Here is a 20,535-nt window from a genome sequence, read left to right on the forward strand (position 1 = left end):
GGCCATCTTGTGTTCAAATCAGACAATCAGCGACCTGATTCAAATTCCCCAGCGATTCTTTTCTTGAACTCCACCGTGGTTCTCACAGCTTTCCTCTCAGCTTTCTCTGCTGCCCTCGTTAACTTTCTCTGGAGCCACATAAAGCACCCACACACCCAAAGTGCACGGAGGAACAGTTCTGGACTAACCCAGCGCTCTGTGATCTGAGCGAGAGGGACGCCACGCCGTAGGCTCAGTGTCCGCAGTGAGATGCCACACGGCCCGACAGGTTATTCAAGTCGGATTTTCTGCTCGATTATGGAGCAAAGATAAGAACACCAAGCAGATTTTTTGTTTGTTTGATTGATGCTTTTGGAGTAGAGAAAAGTTGGAATTTGGAGCCATTGGAGAGCCAGAAGGTGTAGGTCCTAAGAGGAAAGAGCATGATCTCGTTTGGCAGGAGCATAGGCTTAGACAGTGAACTAGAAAAGTAAGTTTTATAAAGCTTTGGGTTTAAGAAATGCTCGTTTCCTAAAATGAAATTACCTTTCATTTTTATGATACCATGGTATTGATGACCATTTCTTCCTGCATCAGTCTCTTCTCTAAAACGAGACCCATTGCCATCAAGTGGATGTCGACTCACCATGACTCTCTAGTGCAGGGTAGCGCTGCCCTTGTGAGTTTCCAAATCTGTGACTCTACAGGAGTAGAAAGTTCTGTCTTTCTCCCAAGAAGTGACTGGTGATTTAGAACTGTTGATCTTATGGTCAGTAACCACTATGCCACCAGGGATTCCTAATCTCCTCTTTCAGACTGGACCTGCCTCAGAGGTGACATCTAGATCCAGATTCATCCAGCAATTATTTATTGAGTAGTTTCTGTGTACTGGACACTCGGGATGATAAATGAACAAGGTATGTCTCGCCCCGAGGGAATTCACAACTTAGTGGAGGAAAAGGTATAGGACAGGTTTGATGGCCATAACCATGTGGATTTCTGTCACTTGCGGTAACAGGAGCCTGGCTGAGACAGACCATTTCCAAGCCATCTGACCAGGGCTTCCTGCTTCTCTGTGTCCCTACCTCACCTTATAGAAGTCAGCTTACAGGGAGACACAAAGAGAGTCTTCACACACACTTGATCTTAGCCAAAAGGCCGAGAAGCCATCACAAAGAGGTTCTTGAAAAAGAAAATCATTGTAATCAAATAAAGAGTCTGGCAGAATGGGACAGATAGAACAGAAAGGCCAATGTTCAAGAAACACCCAGTAAGATAAGGGCTGGAAAATGCACTTGGAATTTGGAAACCAAGCCCCTGGTGACTTTTTGTGGAGCAAGAGCAGGTTTCTGGATCTGGACTGAGGCGTGTTGAGCAACAAAGGGATAGCAATATCCGGGAGGCTCCTATTGGACCAGAAACCCCTTTTGAGTTGTTGGACGGTCCCTGGGATGGGGTGGGGGTAAGGATGGACCTGGTGCTAAGGTAACATTAAAGCAAGATCTTTTTAAAAGGTACCTGCCAGTTTATGCCTACTGCCATCCAGTGGATCTGACTCCTGTGGGTCCCATGTGTATCAGAGTATAACTGTACAGGAAGACTCCAGTCAAAAAATAGACAATAACAAATGTTGCTGAGGATGGGAGCAATTGGAACCATGGTACATTGTTTATCAGAATGTAAAATGGTGCTCTTGCTTTGGAAGTAAATTTGCCAGCTGCTCAAAAAGTTAAACATAATTACCCCTCCTCTGTCTATACCTCAGGAACTCTGATCTGTAGTGGTTACTAATTGGGCTGATAACCACAAGGTCAGCGGTTCAAAACCACCAGCTGTTCTGAGAAAAACAGCAGCTTTCTAATTCTGTGAAGAGTTGCAGTCTTGGAAACCCACAGGGGCCGTTTATCATGATAATAACATCATGATAAATGGGGAGCCAAGTCAAGGATTTTTGTCTTGTTTGGATCCATAATCAATGTGCATGGAAGCCGCAGTCAAGAGATCACACAATGCATTGCATTGCATAAATCTGCTGCACAAGACCTTTTTAAAGTGTTGAAAAGCAAGGATGTTGCTTTAAGGGCTAGGGTGCACCTGACCACGCTGAGGTATTTTCATTGCCTCATATGCAATATATAGAGAAAAGAGAAGAAAAATCGATGCCTTTGAATTGTGGTGCTGAAGAATGTTGCAAACGCCATGGGCTGCTAAAGGGACAAAGGGCTCTGTCTTGGAAGAAGTGCAGCTCGAGTGCTGTTTCGAGGCAAGATGGCAACACCTGGCTTCCATACTTTGGACGAATTGTCCAGAGAGACCAGTCAGTCATCATGCTTGGTAAAGTGGAGGGGCAGCGGAAGATCTGAAGATCTCTCGAGATGGATTGACACCATGGCTCGGGAGCAAGTGTGAGGAGGGCGCAGGACGTGGCAGTGTTTCCTTCTGTTGTGCACAGGGTCGGGGCACTATGGGTCGGAACTAGACTGGACGGCACCTAACAATAACGAATTACCATGAGTAGGGAAGAGGGGAGAAAGGAGAGTGGCTGTTAATGGGGGTGGGTTTCTTTAAGGGATAATGTAAGTCTTCTAGAATTAGATACTGGCGATGGTTGCATGGTGCCATGAGTAGACTAAAAATAAAACCACTAGATTTCAGTACATTTTAGAAAGATGAATTTGTTATACGTTATATCTTAATGAAAAGCAAATTTATATTTCAAATTTACAGCTATGGATAGCATCCCCACCAACAACCTAGGTAACAACAACCGAACCCAGCCAGCAGTACCTAACTGGACCTGGGCAGCGATTCAGAAGGGCGACCACACAGGGGCAGACAGAGAAGTCCTTGTTTGGAGGCTGCTGATTGGCTGAACGCTAAGAGGGCGTGGCTAAAAGGACGCGTCTCGCGTCCCTCAGCGGGCGGGGCTGGGGCAAGCCTATAGCTCGCGAGATTTGGCTGGTTCCGCATTTGGCATCCGTGGAGGCGCAAGCGGCGGGCTCGGCAGTGTCCACGGCTGGACCCCCGGTTCGGAGCAGCGGCGCCCAGGGCTGCCCCGTCCGCCGGCTCCCGACCGTCCGCTTCCTCTCGGTGCCTGCGCCGATCCGAATCCGGTCTGCGGCGGGGGGCGGCAGCCCCTCCCGCCCCGCCGAGGAACGAAGATGAGCTTCCTCTTGTGAGTGGGGCCCGCCGGGGGCGCCCGAGCCGAGGCCCGAGGCGGGGACGGGAGGGGGGGCTTCCCGGGTGGGGGTCCCCCGAGGCCAGCGCCGGGCCCCGGCCCGCTGCTGGGCTCCTGCGCGGGGGCGGCGGGGCTGCGGGCGCGGAAGGTGGGGGCAGAGGAAGCGGGTGGAGGCGGGTGAAGGCCCCGAGGCCGGCGGCGCCTCCAAACTTTTCCGCCTGAGCGCTCGGCGGGGCGGAGGGACCATGTGGGGGCGGAGCCGGGCTGCGGCTTCGCTTTCCGTCCGGGCTCCGAAAACGTTCCCCGCGAGTGTAGAGAGTTTTCTTAACCAAGTGCCCAGTTTTCTTATCGCCAGTCGCTTAAGTGGCTCCCGCGGGAAAGGGCCGCCTCTGTCCAGGTGCAGCCGCTCTGTGGGCAGCCTGGGACGGAGGGACCCGGGGGGACCCGGTGGGACCGAGCAGTCTAGTGGCGGCGGAGGGACTTGGGATGAGTTCTCCCGCTTGCTCTTCCATGGCGGAACCCCTTCGCTGTGTGATGGCGACGCTCTAGCACAGGGTGAACTGCCCCTCGGCGGTGCTGAGACCCTAACGGGAATGGGAAGCGCCGCGTCGTCTTTTCCTCGCTCAGCCCCTGGTCGCCTCTAGCTGCTGACTCTGCAGTTAGCAGCCCAGCGCGGAGCCATGACGCCCTCGGGCTTTAAAAAGCCCAAGCAATTCGGGGACTGGCGGGGGGCATCAGATGGGTTGACGTTTAGAGATCCTGGCTTCAACACTCACTAGACAATTCTAATGAGATTCCCGTAAGCATTTTTTTGTGGAGTTTTTTTTTGCATTGTTTTGTTAATCATACTATCACTTCGTTCATCAGTCCACAGCTCTTGGGGGACGGGGTGGGGACAACCCGAGTAAGTACTCTTCTGGGAGCCTTCCTCCAGAGGAAGTAAACAGCGGCGGGGAGCGGGGGCCACAGGTTTCCTGAACCATTTTGCTAGCTGGCTTCGGTGGTCGCTTCAGAAGGAGCAGGGCAACCACAGAAATGGAGCATGGCCTTTTAAAGCCGCCTTCCTACCTGCCAAGAGGCGCCCTGGAGGCTGTGAAGTAGGTCTTGAGCTGCTGACCAAAAGGTGGCTGCTTCGCACCCACCTGCCACTCTGGGAGAAAGATGAGGCTTTGCGTGCCAATCATGATTAGTGTTTTCTACACAGGGGTGCTATAAGCCAGGATCAATTCAGTGGCAGTGGGTCACACTGGCTAGTCCCAAATGAGGCTGAAATGGAAAATACTCCCCAAAAGGGAAAATGTGTAAATTCTCTGATGATACCGTGTTTGGACACCTAATTTATTCTCAAAGGGCATTCATTCTATATTATATGCACTCTACATTGTATTAATTACTTGTGTGGTTGAATATATATCAGTATACATAATCCACATACTTCTCATTTTACGGTGAAGTGTTTCATAAGATATGGCCAAACCCAGTGTCATGGAGTTGGAATAGCCCTATTTATGTATGGTCTCCCAGAGAGGAATGGACAGCTGCTTCTGCCCATTGAACCCCCCAGCCTTGTGGTTAACACAGCTCAGTGCTTACTTATAGCTCCTTTTAAAACTCTGTTATCAAAGTCAGTTCTGACTCACAGTGAGCCTGTAGGCAGGGTAGAATTGCCTTGTGGGTTTCCTCCGAGCCTTTGCTTCCTTAGAGAAAGACCCACCATTCTCGCAAAGAGCAGCCGGTGGGTTTGAACTGCTGACTTTGTGGTTAGCCCAGCTCCTAACCTGCTTCACCACCAGGGCTCCGAGTTTAACTGTTTATTTATTGTAAGAATTTTGAGTTATTTTAAGTGTTTTGCTGTTATAAAACAGCACTACTGAGAATATCTTTGCCCAAGTTACATTTTCCCACCTTTAGGTGGTTTTCAAAAGGGCATAGTTTCCAAAGTATGATGCCAAAGAGTGTATGATTTAACTTTAATTACAGATTTCCTTTCACGTCACTAGAACAGTCATCCGCTCCCCAGTAATTTTTTCCTTTTTACCTCCAGTCATTTTCTTTTCCATTGATGGTTAGTTAGTGGTTGGTTCGTAGATGCACCGTTGCTTTTTGTTTTTAACTCATTTCATTAGGGACTCATACAACTCTTATCACAATCCATACATACATACATTGTGTAAAGCACATTTGTCCATTCATTGCCCTCATCATTCTCAAAACATTTGCTCTCCACCCAAGCACCTGGCATCAGCTCCTCCATTTTCCCCTCCCTCTCTGCTCCCCCTCCCTCATGTACCCTTGATAATTTATAAATTATTATTATTTCGTCATATCTTACATTGTCCGATGTCTCCCTTCACCCAGCACCATTGCTTTTTGTATCTAAATGTGAGGCTTTTATTTTAAATTTTGTGACAATCTGCAGCTTACGCTACATGCTTTGATCATGTAGAATCTTTATAATAGTTTTATTGAGATGTAATTCATGTACCATGAAAGTCACTTTTATAAAGTATACGATTCAGTAGTTTTAATATTTCTAGAATCACTCAAGCATCACCACTGGCTAATTCTAGAAAGTTTTGCATTATCCAAGACAGAAGGCCCATACTCATTCTAGGTTTTCTCCATCCCCATAGAAGCAGATCACCAGTCTACTTTCTGTTTGTTGTTGTTCTAGAAAGTTTTGCATTATCCAAGACAGAAGGCCCATACTCATTCTAGGTTTTCTCCATCCCCATAGAAGTAGATCACCAGTCTACTTTCTGTTTGTTATGTTGTTAGGTGCTATCAAGTTGACTCTGACTCATAGTGATCTTATGTACAGCAGACTGAACGATGCCCTACCACATCTTTACAACCATGTTTGAGCCCATTGTTGAAAGTACATTGTCAACCCATGAGGTCTTATGTAGCATATTTGTCCAATATGTTTGATTTCTTGATTGCTAGGTGTTGATTGTGTATCTTTAAGTACAATGAGCACCAGTATTTTCTGTTTGTATAGATTTGTCCAATGTGTCCATTTCCCATCAGTGGAATCATATAATCATAGAAAACAATTAGCATAATATTTTAGGGTTCATGTGCTTGTATATAATACTGAAACAAGACTCCTATTATCACATCTTTCACAAAAAATAACTAAAAATGGATCATAGCTTGGATGAAACATACAACTTTCCTCTAGTTCTTGAATGCTTCCTCTCCCCCTCCCCCCACCACTATCATGTTCCCAATTCTACCTTACAAATCCGGCTAGACCAGAGGATGTACACTGGTACAGATAAGAGCTGGAAACACAGGAAATCCAGGACAGATAAACCCCTTAGGACCAATAATGAGAGTAGAAGTACCAGGAAGGGAAGGTGGGGGAGAAAGGGGGAACCACTCACATGATCTACATATAACCCCTTCCCTAGGGGATGGATAACAAAAAAATGTAACATGTGAAAAAATAATAAATTATCAAGGGTTTGTGGGGGAGGGAGGAGAAAAATGAGCTGATATCAAGGGCTCAAATAAAAAATGTTTTGAGAATGATGGTGGCAACAAATGTACAAATGTGCTTGACACAATGGGTGTTTATGTGGATTGTGATAAGAGCTGTACGAGCCCCAAATAGAAGGCTCTAAAAAGAATTGGATCATAGCCCTCCATGTTAAATGTAAAAGCATGCAACTTCTAGAAGATAATGTCAGAAAACGTAGATGACCTTGACTTTGACAGTCAGTGTTTTAGGTGTAATACCAGAAGCATGATCAATAAAAGAAAAAATTGATATGTGGAGCTTTGTTAAAATTTAAAGATTCTAAAAAAATTTTAATTCTGTGAAAGATATTGATAAAGAATGAAAGGAGACCACAGACTGGGAGAAAATGTCTTTAAAACACAAACCTGACTATGCACTTGTGTCTACAATATACAAAGAACTTTAAAATCCAATGATAAGAATACTTTCCACATGGATAGTGTGAGCTAGTGTGGTAAAAAATGTTAATAGTACCCAAGATTTTATATAGAAAACTGGATTTCTGAGCTATGAGCACCTTGCTATTATTGGGTGCCTGAAACTCAATTCCAACTCATAGTGACGTACGTGGTAGTAGAACTGCCTTCGTTCCTACAAGCCTGCAGGTGGAGCTTCTGGGTGGGGTCTGACTGGCAGCCTCTCCGCTAAGCTGAGTGGTTCACCATCCTGCCGCCAGGGCTCCTTCCCGAGAGCCTTGATGACCACTTAGTCCAATTCTCTACTTCCTTTAACACCATTTTCGGTGGAAATTGAGACCAAAAGGAAGTTTGGTTTCTTGGGCCATCTTTTTTTTTTTTTTTTTAATAATTTTGCGGGGCTCTTAAAACAATCCATATATCCATTGTGTTAAACACATTTATAATGTGTTGCCATCATCCTTTTCAAAACATTTTCTTTCTACTTGAGCCCTTGATATCAGCTCATTTTTTCTCTCCCTCCCTCCCTCCCTCCTTCCCTCATGAACACTTGATAATTTATAAATTATTTTCGTATCTGATACCAACCACTGTCTCCCTGTCTCCCTTCACCCACGTTTCTCTTGTTCATCCTCCTTGAGGGAGGTGTTTCATTGTGGTTGGTTACCCCCTTTCTTCCCCCACCTTCCCCCTACCCTCATGGTAGCGCTATTCTCTTTATTGTTCCTGAGGAGTTTATCTGTCCTGGATTTCCTGTGTGGAGAGCTCTTATCTGTACCTGTGTACATGCTCTGGTCTAGCTGGATTTGTAAGGTAGAATTTGATTGGGGGGGAGGGGGTGGTGCATTAAAGAACTAGAGGAATAGAAAAAAAACACCAGAGGACTGTTGTATGTTTCGTTGGTGCTATACTATGCCCTGGCTGGCTCGTCCCTTCCTTGTGACCCTTCTGTGAGGGGATATTCAATTGTCTACAGATGGACTTTGGGTCTCTGATCCCATTGACAACTTGTGACCACACAGGCTGGTGTGCTTCTTCCATGTGGGCTTTGTTGCCTTCCAGCTAGGTGACTACTTGTTTGCCTTTAAGACCCCAGACGCTATATCTTTTGATAGCTGTGTACCATCAGCTTTCTTCACCACATTTGCTTATGCATCCATTTTTGTCTTCAGTGATGGTGTGGGGAAGGTGAGCATCACAGAATGCCAGTTTAAGAGAACAAAGTGTTCTTTCATTGAGGGAGTACTGGAGTAGAGGACCAATGTCCCTGTTACCTTATTGTTTAACATGTATGCATATATATGTATGTATATACATACATAGGCTTATGCCCTTATCATCATATATAATATTTATACCTCTATAAATGTCCTTTGCCTCCTAGTTCTTACCTCCATTTCCTGGGCAGTCTTAAGTTAGTGGGGATCGAAGACTAGAATTCAGATTTACTCTTTTGGGCAAACTGACTTTTGTGTTATATCCAACTGCTTCGTGAGGCCTAGTTCCTTCTGTGTGACACTAGGTTGCTAATTGGTTTTTTCTTTTTTAGCTAATCTTATTTTTGTGTGCATAAAAATGTAGTTTTATTTGGTATGGTGACTGCTTTTCTTCCTCATCCTAGTGTTTTTAAGGGAGTATTTTATTTTGTGGAACAGTTGTTATGCTGAAAATCATGCCTTCCTAAAACTTGATATAATTTTCACCTAACAGCAGCAGCCGCTCTTCTAAAACATTCAAACCGAAGAAGAACATCCCCGAAGGGTCTCACCAGTATGAGCTCTTGAAACATGCGGAAGCGACTCTCGGAAGCGGGGATCTGAGACAGGCTGTGATGTTGCCAGAGGGAGAGGACCTCAACGAGTGGATCGCGGTTAACAGTAAGTCTTTACGAGCATCGCACTTGGCGGCTCCTCTAAGAGTTTGCTGGGTCTGTTGTTGCTGATGGATTTTAGTTCACAGGGCGACTGTCTTACAGTAACCCTGTAAAGCAGCACAGTGGGATAACTCATCTCCAAAACTGCGACTTTCTTCAGCGTGCTGGATCGAATAGCTGCGTGGCTCACTGGAGGCCCTTGAGCAGTAATGGCGGAGGATCGGGCTAGTTTCTGAATGAGAATGCTAGGAATGCCTGAGTAGGGGCAAGTAAAAGACTGGTAAACGCCCAGGGTTTCTGTTGGCCCACAGCTGTGTAGGGAATCTATTTGTGCCCCCCCCCGCCCCCCACCGCACCAGCTCTCAGCTCCCTTCGTAGAAAAGCTAGAAAAGTCCACTGTACTCTGATCCAGGGCGAGTGCTTAGCACATAGTCCTGGTAAAAAGAAATTGAATTTGTTAAAAACTTTTTAATGAACATTTTTAAGCATGTCAAGAGACTGGTATAATGGATTCCCATGTAGTCATTATCCAGCTCCATCAATGATTAATTCCTGGCTAATTGTGCTTCTTTTATATCTTCCCCTGATTATTTTGAAGCAAATCCTTGACATGCTATTTTATCTACAAATATTTCATTAAATATTTCTAAAAAACCTCTTCGAAGATCACAAGAATGACAGCATCCCTTAACTGTATCATGTGGACAGGGACTGTTCCTATTTTCTTTATTTTAAACAATTTATTGGGGCTCATACAAGTCTTATCACAGTCCACACATATACATACATCAATTGTATAAAGCACATCTGTACAGTCTTTGCCCTCATCATTTTCTTTTTTTTTTCTCCTCTTTTCTTTTTTTACATTTTATTAGGGACTCATACAACTCTTATCACAATCCATACATATACATACATCAATTGTATAAAGCACATCCATACATTCCCTGCCCCAATCACTCTCAAAGCATTTGCTCTCCACTTAAGCCCTTTGTTCCTATTTTCTTGACAGCTCTATAAATGGCTTTTTGTTTGCTTTCCTTAGTGGCTGTTTTAAATCCTGGTCCAGATAAGGCCTGTATGTGGAATTCTTGAATCTCTTCTAATCCATCAGTTTCCCACATTGCAATCTTGTCCCTTTGTTATGCTGCTGCAGTTGAAGAGAGTTGGCTGGTTGGTTTCTTTGCAGCTTCTACCCTCAAGGCATCAGTTGTCATGGTCCAGTCCTCTTCTCTCCTGTGCACGCCAGGTCCAGAGCTGCGATGCTGGGAGGACTTGATGTCTGCATTGTGACTATTTAGGCACGGGGACTGTGGCTGGTGTGACTGAATTTTCCATTAAATGTTAATTGATTGGAATATAAATACCCATATACGACAAATGGCTCCCATGTTGAATAGGAAGATCGAGAGTCTGGATCAAATTCACGTTCATACTGTGTTTGTTTACTTGGTTGGTTATAAGATTGCTTCGTAGGTGGTAGTTTATGTATCTATCACTGTAGATACTACCCTAGCATCTCGTTGTATTCTGATGTGGCATTAAGCAGCTATTCATAATCATTCTTTGATCAGTACTACCCAGGAGAAGTATAATGTGAGTACATATGTAATTAAAATTTCTTTAGTAGCCACAAACAAACAAATATAACAACATAAAATTGACTTTCCTAATATATTTTATTTAACCTAATATTATGAAGCCCTAGTGGTGTAGTGGTAACTCATTGGGCTGTGATTCAAATCATTGGCAGTTCGAAACCAGCAGCAGCATCTCCAGAGAAAGACTGGGCTTTCTACTCTTGTAAACATTTACAGTCTTGAAAACTCTCAGGGGGTTGCTATGAGTTGGCATTGACTTGATTTCAGTGAGTTAAAAAAAATTTTTTTAACCTAATCACTTGGACTCATTTCAACATGTTAGCAATATAAAAAATACTTTTCTAATATAAAAGTTATTAATGTGATACTTTAGGGTGTTTGTTTTTTTTTGGACTAAGTCTTCAAAATCTGGTGTGTACTTGACACTTCCCATACATCTCATTTCTGACTGCACGTTTTAGGCTCCGAGACCATGTGTGCCACCTATTAGTTACCACGCCGGACAAGGCAGACCTAGAGTCATTAATTCAGTAGAGGTTGCAAAATGGTCATACTCTGGTTCTGTCAACATACACACACATATATGTGTGCATAAAAATTAAAATGCTCTATAAAAAGGAAATGTTCCCTTCTCTAACTATTTGGTAATCCTGATGTACAAGTTAAACAGAAAATTCATGCGGTAGACAGAATAAATGGCCCTCCAAAGATGTTCGTGTCTAAATGCCTAGAGACCTATGACTGTGTTCCCTTACTGGCAGAAAGGACCCGAGGCTGTGGTTCGGGATCTCGGGCCAGAACTGTGATCCTGGGTGTGGAGGGGCGGGGGCATTAAGTGCAGCCAGTTCTTTTCCAATTCGGAATAAACCCAAGGGAGCGAGGGCCTGCCCCGTAGGATTTTCTCGACCATTAGATGTTTTTGTTATTAATTGTATTTGTTTTGTGTTTTGAGATCAGACACAGCGAAACTGTACATTCAGCACGTCCTCCGTGTACAGCTGAGTGACGTTGATGACACTCCATGCGCAGTCGTTCGCATGCTCCCCTTCGGAGTTGCTCCTCCCCTCGGCACAGACGCTCCACTGCCCGTGAGGTTCTTACATTGCTGTTACCAGTTTGAGCCCATGGCAGTAATTAGCAGAAAGGGAATGTCATGCTCACAGCAGACAGTCTTTATTAGTTGAGCTAAACTGTTGTGTGCTTTTAAGAAGACTTTGTGGGCTGGATTGTCACCTTAATGGGGTCCCCGGGTCTTGCTCCCTTGGAGCTGCTGTGGGAGTCAAGCTACCAGCTGTCTGGCGAGCAGCCGAGCACTGACCTTGTACTACCAGCTGCCTGGTGAGCAGCCGAGTGTCAGGGAAGCCAGCCCCTCACACATCATTACGGGTCCGATAGGCACAATTGTACAGCGATGCTAAGTAAAGCTCATAGTAAAGTGATACAGAGCATGAGAGGTAGAAGAGAAGTATTGAAATAAATGGAGTCAGACACGGTTCATGGCAGCATGCTCCCCTCAGCCCCGCCTGGTGGTCCGCGTGGAGGAAGAGAGCGATCTTTAATGCTAGCCCAGGCTTTCATCTTCTCTGGGGACATGCAAGCCCCTAATAAGGGCTGTGCTATAGGCAATACAGCAATGAGAGGAGTGGTCTAGGGACAGAAATGCAATAGGGAGAGGAGGGATTAGGGGTATACATGTGACAAGATGGGCGGATCCTAGATTTAGGATGGCAACTTAACTTTGGATGTCACAGAGCCAGTTGGCCTATTCCCTGGCTCAACTGATAGACACCATTATTGGTAGGGTGTGAATGCTTGGTTGCAGGCCTCAGGGAGAAGTAGTTTATTGTCCCCAGTAGCAGGGAGCAGGCCTTCCCTGTAGTCTGGTGACTAACTCCCCTCGGGAGGGGAGGATGTCTGTAAGCGTCTGACCTCCCCCCACAGCCGAGCACTGACCTTGTACCACCAGGGCTCCTTGCACAGCTAAGCAGGCCCAGATCTGGAGTGATTGGTACTCCAACTTAGGGATGTGAATTCAAAATGGCACCATGAAAAACTTGGCAGACCCTCCCCCAGGGAAGCAATCATTTGACTGGTGAAAAATAAACAATTTAAGCAAAAGAAATAGACTAGTGGGGTCTAGAAAATTGAGGTGTATTTATGCAATAAATTACTAAATCTCAGCAAGGAGAGTGGGGAGTCTTTGGGTGGATTTCTTATGTTCTTTGTTGTTGTTGTTGTTGTTGAGTCTGGTATGTAAGAAAGGTCTTATTACTCCCATCCCTGACCTGTACCCCTACCTCCAAATCTGAATTACAGATACAGATGCTGTCAAGAAATGGGAGACTCACTTAGCCACTGAGCCCTGGTATTGTAGTTGGTTATACATTGGGCTGCTAAACTCAAGGTCAGCAGTTCAAACCTCCCAATGGCTGGCTCCTTGGGAGAAAGATGAACCTATCTACTCCCATACAGATTTATAGTCTCAGAAACCCAAAGGTACAAGTCTACTCTGTTTCTTGGGTTGATGTGAGTCAGAATTGACTCAGTGGAAATGAACTTGGATTGATACTTCCTTTTCCCCCTTAGTTCTGGTTGTAGGCCTATGGTTTTACCCCAGATGGGCCCATTGACATCTCTCATTCCTTACTTTGTCAGCTACTCTTAGAAGACAGAGGTCAAGCTAAGAGACTGGCTTTTACCATGCATGCGTTCCCCTCCTCCCCATCCCAACTCCCACTCAGCGTGAGATGCAATTAGGAGAAGGCTAGTAACAACAAACTGAATGGCAGACCAACCAGATATTCAAAAAAGCTGGAGAAAGAACTTAAAAGGCCCTGCTGTGAGTGTGTACCTGCACCAGACTGTACCTTCTCGGGTACAGTTAAAGTGGACCCTTGAGAGTTACTAGTCCCTGAATGTGGAACAGACTCAAAAGCATTCATTCCCAGCTCTCAAGAGCCCCATTAGCAAAAGGAAGAAACATCAGCCTGTCTCTGACTGACTGACTTCTGCCTAAACTTGACACTACTGGGGACTCACAGGAAGCTGTGCTTAAAGACCGGGTTTTGTGGTAAGTAGTGACATCACAGGCTGCCTACTGCAGGGGGAAATAAAACCCACAGAATTAGTCCAGGCAAGCTGATAAAAGCACTAACCGGGGGGTTGGGAGAGAGTCAGTCAGAATGTGGTGTTGCTGTAATTACTCTAAAGTGTCCAGTTTTTAGCAGTAAAAACCCCGAGACTTGCGAAGAAACAGGGATGCTATGGCTCTTGTTCAGTGAGGGAGGTGGTCCTACTTGTTAAGACTGAGCGAGATAAAGCCATTTACAAAGCAAGCCTTTGTAATACATCACTGGGGTGCAGGAAACCGTGGTGAAAGAGTTAAAGGAGCTCTGCTGGCTCTGTTAACTAAAATGGTTGGCGGTTCAAAGCCAACTGCTCTTTGGGAGAAACATGAGGCTCTCTACCCCTGCACTGATTGGCAGCCTCAGAAACCCTAATAGGGTCACTGTGAGTCAGAACTGGCTCATTGACAATGGATTTTTATTCATTATTTTATGATGAAAATGACTCATATAGATAACATCAAAAAAGATAAATTACTAAGAAGTACCAAATGAAAACTCTGGACTTGAAGAAAATAACTAATTAAGAATTCACGTGGAGAATGGCTCATTTATATATATTATATATTTGAGCTGGCAGAACAAAGAGTTGGCAAGCTTGAAGACAGAACATTAGATTTTATCCATTCTGAAAAAATGGATAAAAACTTAATAAAAAACAAACAGCCCCAGAAACCTGGGCATACCATTAATTAAACACATGAACATACTTAATTATGAGAGGACCAAAAGGAGAGGAAAGGAGAGGAAAATATCTTTTCCCTTTTTTAATTAATCTTTTTATGGGGGGGCGCTTACAAATCTTATAACAATCCATCCTTGAATAGTATTAAGCATCCTAGTACATATATTGCCATCAACAACTTCAAAACAATTTCTTTCTACTTGAGCCCTGAGCCTCCTCTTTTGTAAAAAAGTTTTAAGAAATAGATGATAACTCTGCAAATAGAAAAAAGGAAAACACTTCTAAACCCAAAAACTCAAAGTAGAATAAATACAAAAAGATTTACACTAGAACACATCATAGTCAAAATGTGTTGAAAGATAGAAATTTTTGGAAGTAGTGTTTTAACCAGCTAACTGAACCTCAAATATATAATTTAACAACTCAGTTGAGTTGTTTAGAGTTGAAGAAATGGCATCTCCACATATGGCCTCTTCTGGCTTCACCAAGGAGGACCCATGTCACCCCAAAGATGTGACAAAAGTCAAACATGCCTTCATCCTCCAACCTTCTTTGTCGTATGCTGTCAACAACTGCCCCTCCCACGGGCACCACTCACGATTATGGGGTGGCTTTAGGAAAGTTAACAGTTTACAGTCAGGGTCAGAAATGTTAAGGATGCAGCCTCAGCCATGCAGCCTCTAGCCTCTGTGCCCTGCTAGAGTTAGGTGTTAGAAGTCCTGATAAGGGCCCACCAAAGGGCGCCCCACTCTGCAGGCCAGCCCAGAGCCCAGCACTGACCTCGACGTACTGGTGGGTTGGGAAGCCTGCCACTCGTTTCCTGGTCTTGGTGTGCTGTGGGGTGCGTGGCCTCTTTCTGTGGCCTTTTCTCCACGGAGGGATCTCCAGTACTTTGCTTATAGCTCTTTCTAGTTGGTCTCGGGATTCTCTGATTCTGCTTAGGAGATGTCTGACTTTACCCAGCAAGATGGTAAAACTATCCAATCTCTACATTGGAGTTTCGCACAGCCTGTTTGCATGCTACCACCCAGTCGTTTGGTGGGAGTTACAAAGATATAGGAGCCACACTAAGTAATTTCACTTCACCACAATGATCACCTAGTCAACTTTATCCTGTACGTTTGGTCTTAAAGTTGTGTAGAAGAGAATACGAATTGATTAGGGGACTTAAAATAAGACAGAAAGTTTTAAGGGTGGTTTCCCTGTCTTTAATAATTTCCAAGTTACCTCTTGATGAATGGCTAATTGTTATAGATGCGGAGAATAGTTTACATTCTTCTCTGGTGTACTTACCCCCCCCCCCCCCCCCCGTGTCATGTCTAAAGAAGCAGAGACAACATGTGGCTTTTAAAAAAAAATCATTTTATTAGGGGCTCATACAATGCTTATATCACAGTCCAAACATACCTCCACTGTGTCATGCACATTTGTACATATGTTGCCCTCATCATTCTCAAAACATTTTCTTTCTACTTGAACCCTTGGTATCAGCGCCTTGTTTTTCCCCTCCCTTCCCAGTGCCCATCCCTCATGAGTCCTTGATAATTTATAAATTATTATTTTGTCATGTCTTACACTGTCCCAACATCTCCCTTCACCCACTTTTCTGTTGTCCGTCCCCCAGGGAGCAGATTATATGTAGATCCTTGTGATTGGTTCCCCCTTTCTACCCCATCTTCTCTCCACCCTCCCCGTATCACCACTCTCATCACTGGTCCTGACGGCTTCATCGGTCCTGCATTTCCTGTGTTTCCAGTTCCTATCTGTATCAGTATACATCCTCTGGTCTAGCTGGATTTATAAGGTAGAATTAGGATGATGGTGGGGGGAAGGAAGCATTAAAGAACTAGAGGGACTTTGTATGTTTCATCATTACTACACTGCACCCTGACTGGCTTATCTCCCCGAGACCTTTCTGTAAGAAACGTCCTATTGCCTACAGATGGACTTTGGGTCCCCACTCCACACTCCTCCTCATTCACAATGATAGGATTTTGTTGTTGTTGTTCTTTGATGCCCGATTCCTGATCCCGTCAACACTTTATGATCATACAGGCTAGTGTGCTTCTTCCATGTGTGGGCTTTGTTGCTTCTCAGCTAAATGACCATTTGTTTGTCTTCAAGCCATTAAGACACCAGACGCTCTATCTTTTGATAGCTGGGCACCATCAGCTTTCTTCACCACACTTGCTTATGGACCCACTTTGTCTTCAGCGATCGTGTCAGGGGAGGTGAGCATCATGGAATGCCAGTTTAATAGAACAGAGTGTACTTGCATTGAGGGAGTACTTGAGTGGAGGCCCAATGTCCATCTGCTAGCTTAATACTAAACATATAAATATATGCACATAGATCTGTTTCCCCACCATCCTATATAAATATATTTGCATATGTGCATGCCTGTATTTAGACCTCTAGAAATACCTTTTGACTCCTAGTTCTTTAAAATGTGGCACTTAATTGCAAGTATTCATATGCATACCTTTGACTTTCCTTGAGCAAAGGGAAAATGCTTTACCTAACTGAACAGGTAGTTTCTGATAACTTTTGAATGTTGCAGATTCAATGTTTAATTTTTTTACTAAATTGCAAATGGGAAGTGTAGAGAGCAGAAAGGGAAATAGTGAATTTCCACATGGATCACAGATTGCTTCCTGGCCAGTTTTCTTTTACAGCTAAAAGAGATGATTCCTAACAAAAGTAGAGTGTAGCTTTTATTTTTCCCTAAATCATTAAAAAACCATGTCCGTATTATTGAGCAAAAAAACCAAGATGAAGAGTGCTGTGGCATGTGCTGGAAGGGGCATGAGGACAGAAAGGCTACAGCGGTTAGAACTGTGTTACTTTTTCCCTAAACAGTTTTATTGTTTCTTCACCCACCTATCATACAATTCAGTGGTTCAATCATATTAAGTGTTGTACAGTTATCACCACAGTCAGTTTTAAGAACATGTTCTTGTACTCATTGTTATTGGTGCAATTTTTTTTTAGTTTTTTTAAAAAAAATTTTTCTAAATTGTGGCAAAAATATATACAACGAAACATTCTCCAATCCAGCAACTTCTCCATGTATAATTTAGTGTCGTGGATTATACTCTTTGCAACCATTATTGATATATCCTTTTCCAAATTGTTCTACTACCATTAACATAAACTCAATGTCTCCTTTTTTAATTAAGATTATTTTTATTGGGGACTCTTACAGCTCTTATAACAGTCCATACATCAGTTGTATCAAGCCTATTTGTACATATGTTGCCATCATTAGTTTCTAAACATTTACTTTCTATTGAACCCTTAGTGTCAGCTCTGTCTTACCCACTGCACCCCCTCTGCCCTCAGGCCCCTTGATAAAGTATTATTATTGTCATATCTTTCACCGACTGCTGGTCCCCTTCCCCCATGTTCTCTGCTGCTCTCCCCCTGCGGTGGCGGGAGGGGTGTGTACCGATCATTGCAATCCCTCTCAATGTCTTTTCCACCCATGGTAACCACTAGTCAACTTTGGTTCCTTGTTTCATTTTTAAGTAGTTTTCTTGATGTAAAATTCACATTTAATACACTTATATGGCTAAATTCCTTTTAGAAAGAGTTGTACGTACCTCATACAAATCAGTTCTAGTGCTCCCTCCCCCTCCCGCTTTCATTTTTTGATCCTGCCATTCCCCGCACCCACCCTGCCCCCCAGCCCCCACCCACAGCCCTAATAATAAACCCTTTGTGCTTCACAAATTGGGAAAGCTAACAGAAACAAGAAAAAACAAAACAGAATAAATAGTAATATAAAGAAAGAAAAAAGCACCAGCAATATTTTAAAAGCCAGAGAAGAAATTTCTGTTGTGGAGCAAGGGAAAAATATTTAATCCTAGAACAAATTCAGATTGGGTCAAGAAACTGACCAAGGACCATTTTATGTCATAGCTCAACCCACCACACTCAAATTTACAATCATCTCTGTTTGAGTCCCTCGCCTTGGAATTTAGATTCATCACTATATATTTTTATCACTATATTTTTATATAATGTTTTGAAATATGAACCATTTATCCTTTTTTTTAATCCTTGTTCTTAAACTCTATTCAAGTAATCCCCTGTTACTCTGAAAATGAGCCCCCTGGGCGGTTAAATTGATGGGAGGCTGTTGAGTTGAATTCACCAAGAGACGGCCTGAAGACCTTGGGCTCAGCGCTGCTGTGTCCAGGAGGGAGGGGCCTCTTCAGCCTGCTCTTTCAGACTCTCAGTGGACTCCGACGATGCACGGCCACTGATAGAGCAGGGCGGGCTGCCCCTGCGGGCTTCGAGACTAAGTCCACGAGAGTAGACCGCCTCCTTTTTGTCCCTCGGAGTGACTTAGAGTTTCCAACTAACCCACCACACCACACCTTAGATTTATTTGTCTACTGGACTTGCTGTTCTAGATCAGTAGGTCGCAGACATTTTACTCTCAGGGTCCTTGTATTCTTAAAAAAATGATTGAGGGTCCCATAGTTTTTAATTATGTAGGTTATATTTAGTGATAGTTACTATTTTGAAATGCAAACTAAGAAAAGATTAAGCAGTTATTTTTAAATCTAAATTTTATTTATGTCTAGCTTGGTAAAAGACAGCTGGCCTCTCCTGTTGCTACAGCTCAGGAACGCTCCCCGGTACCCTTTAGAGAGACTGCCAGTGAGAGGAGTGGCGACGGTAGTTTGGCCTCACAGACCCCATTTTGAGAACAGCTCCTTTAGACCAGTAAGCCAGCACACCATCTGGCACACTTAGCTTTAAATGGCTGCTGAGTGCCAAGATGCTACTTAGAAACATGATGAATTGAGAGGAAAGTTTGTAAGGGAGGTTTTTGATAAGATGGAGTCTTTTTGTTTATCCAGAAATTTGAAAAGCCCCACTTAAATTTTTGGGGGACACTACTAAGTGAGGAACTGCCATGATGGGACCTAACGCCCTTTAATAGAGGGAGCCGAAGCAGCCTGTGAAGCTCTCCAAGGGTCCCGTGGCTCCTTTTGCAGAGCAATGAGCTCTGTGTGGGGCCCATTTCCTTGTCCATCTTCTTCCCATCTCGCTGAGGCTGCATCTCCTTCTGGAAGCATTCCCTGACTCAGCCCCTGGTGAGGGGTGGCTTTCCTCCGAATTTTTAGCACTTGTTATTAGTCGTTGGATTCTACTTTTTCATATCTTTCCATACTCATTTAGTTTAAATTTGCCCTGCTTTTAGGTAAAGGCTTTTTAACCTGTGTTGTTGGTTTCAATAAGAAGTAGGCCTGAAATGTTGCCATGATAAATTGGATTTTTAGAATGCTTGTTTACACAGCAGGTACCCCCCCTCACCATGTACTGCTCCTGAACACGTCTCTTCCTGACACAAATGGTCTTGTCTGGTCCAGATGCTGAGAAGCTATTTGTTTTTATGCCCTTGAATATTGTGAAATATCCAGGGGGTGTGTGTGTGGATGTATTCTAATAATGTAAAATTAACTATTAAGAAGCCTAGGTGGTCTAGCTACTGACTTAGAGGTTGACAGTTTGAACCCATCCAAGAGCTCCAAGGAGGAAAAAGGCTGGTGAGCTGCTTCCATAAAGATGACAGGCCAGTGCGTTCACGAGGTGCCAAAGGGACCAGGTATAAGGCATCATGCAAAAAAAAAAAAAAAAGAATATGTGTGTGTGTGTGTGTATACCATATTGAATGAAGGGGGAAGTGCAGAGTGGAGACCCAAGGCCCATTTGTCGGCCACTGGAGATCCCCTTATAGAGGGGTTCAGGAGAGGAGATGGGTTAATTAGGGTGCGAGGTAGTACCGATGAAGAACACAGCTTTCCCCCAGATCCTGGATGCTTCCTCCCCCCAACTACCATGATCCGAATTCTACCTTGCAGGAATGGATAGGGCAGAGGTTGTACACTGGTGCATATGAGGGCTGGAGGCACAGGGAATCCAGGGTGGATGATACCTTCAGGACCAGGGGTGTGAGGGGCCATGCTGGGAGAGTGGAGGGTGAGTGGGTTGGAAAGGGAGAACTGATTAAAAGGATCCACATGTGACCTCCTCCCTGGGAGATGGACAGCAGAGAAGGGGGGGAAGGGAGACTCCGGATAGGGCAAGATATGACAAAATAACAATCTATAAATTATCAAGGGCTCGTGAGGGAGGGG

General features: G+C 44.2%; 1 protein-coding gene across 2 annotated transcripts in view; it reads left to right on the plus strand.

The window, feature by feature from the left end:
- Nucleotides 1–2,939: 2,939 nt before the first annotated feature.
- The window catches only part of MOB1A (MOB kinase activator 1A), a 32,117-nt gene continuing 14,521 nt past the window's right edge, over nt 2,940–20,535 (plus strand). Inside the window, exons 1-2 of one of the 2 annotated variants that reach the window (XM_075556925.1) lie at nt 2,940–3,154; nt 8,813–8,976. In XM_075556925.1, coding sequence (XP_075413040.1) covers nt 3,141–3,154; nt 8,813–8,976 — 178 coding nt within the window. In that variant the 5' untranslated portion in view covers nt 2,940–3,140. Of the gene's footprint in view, nt 3,155–8,809; nt 8,977–20,535 lie in introns of both variants that reach the window. The other variant, XM_075556923.1, reaches the window with a different exon arrangement.

This window comes from Tenrec ecaudatus, chromosome 8, assembly GCF_050624435.1.
Source record: "Tenrec ecaudatus isolate mTenEca1 chromosome 8, mTenEca1.hap1, whole genome shotgun sequence".
Lineage (NCBI taxonomy): Eukaryota > Metazoa > Chordata > Mammalia > Afrosoricida > Tenrecidae > Tenrec > Tenrec ecaudatus.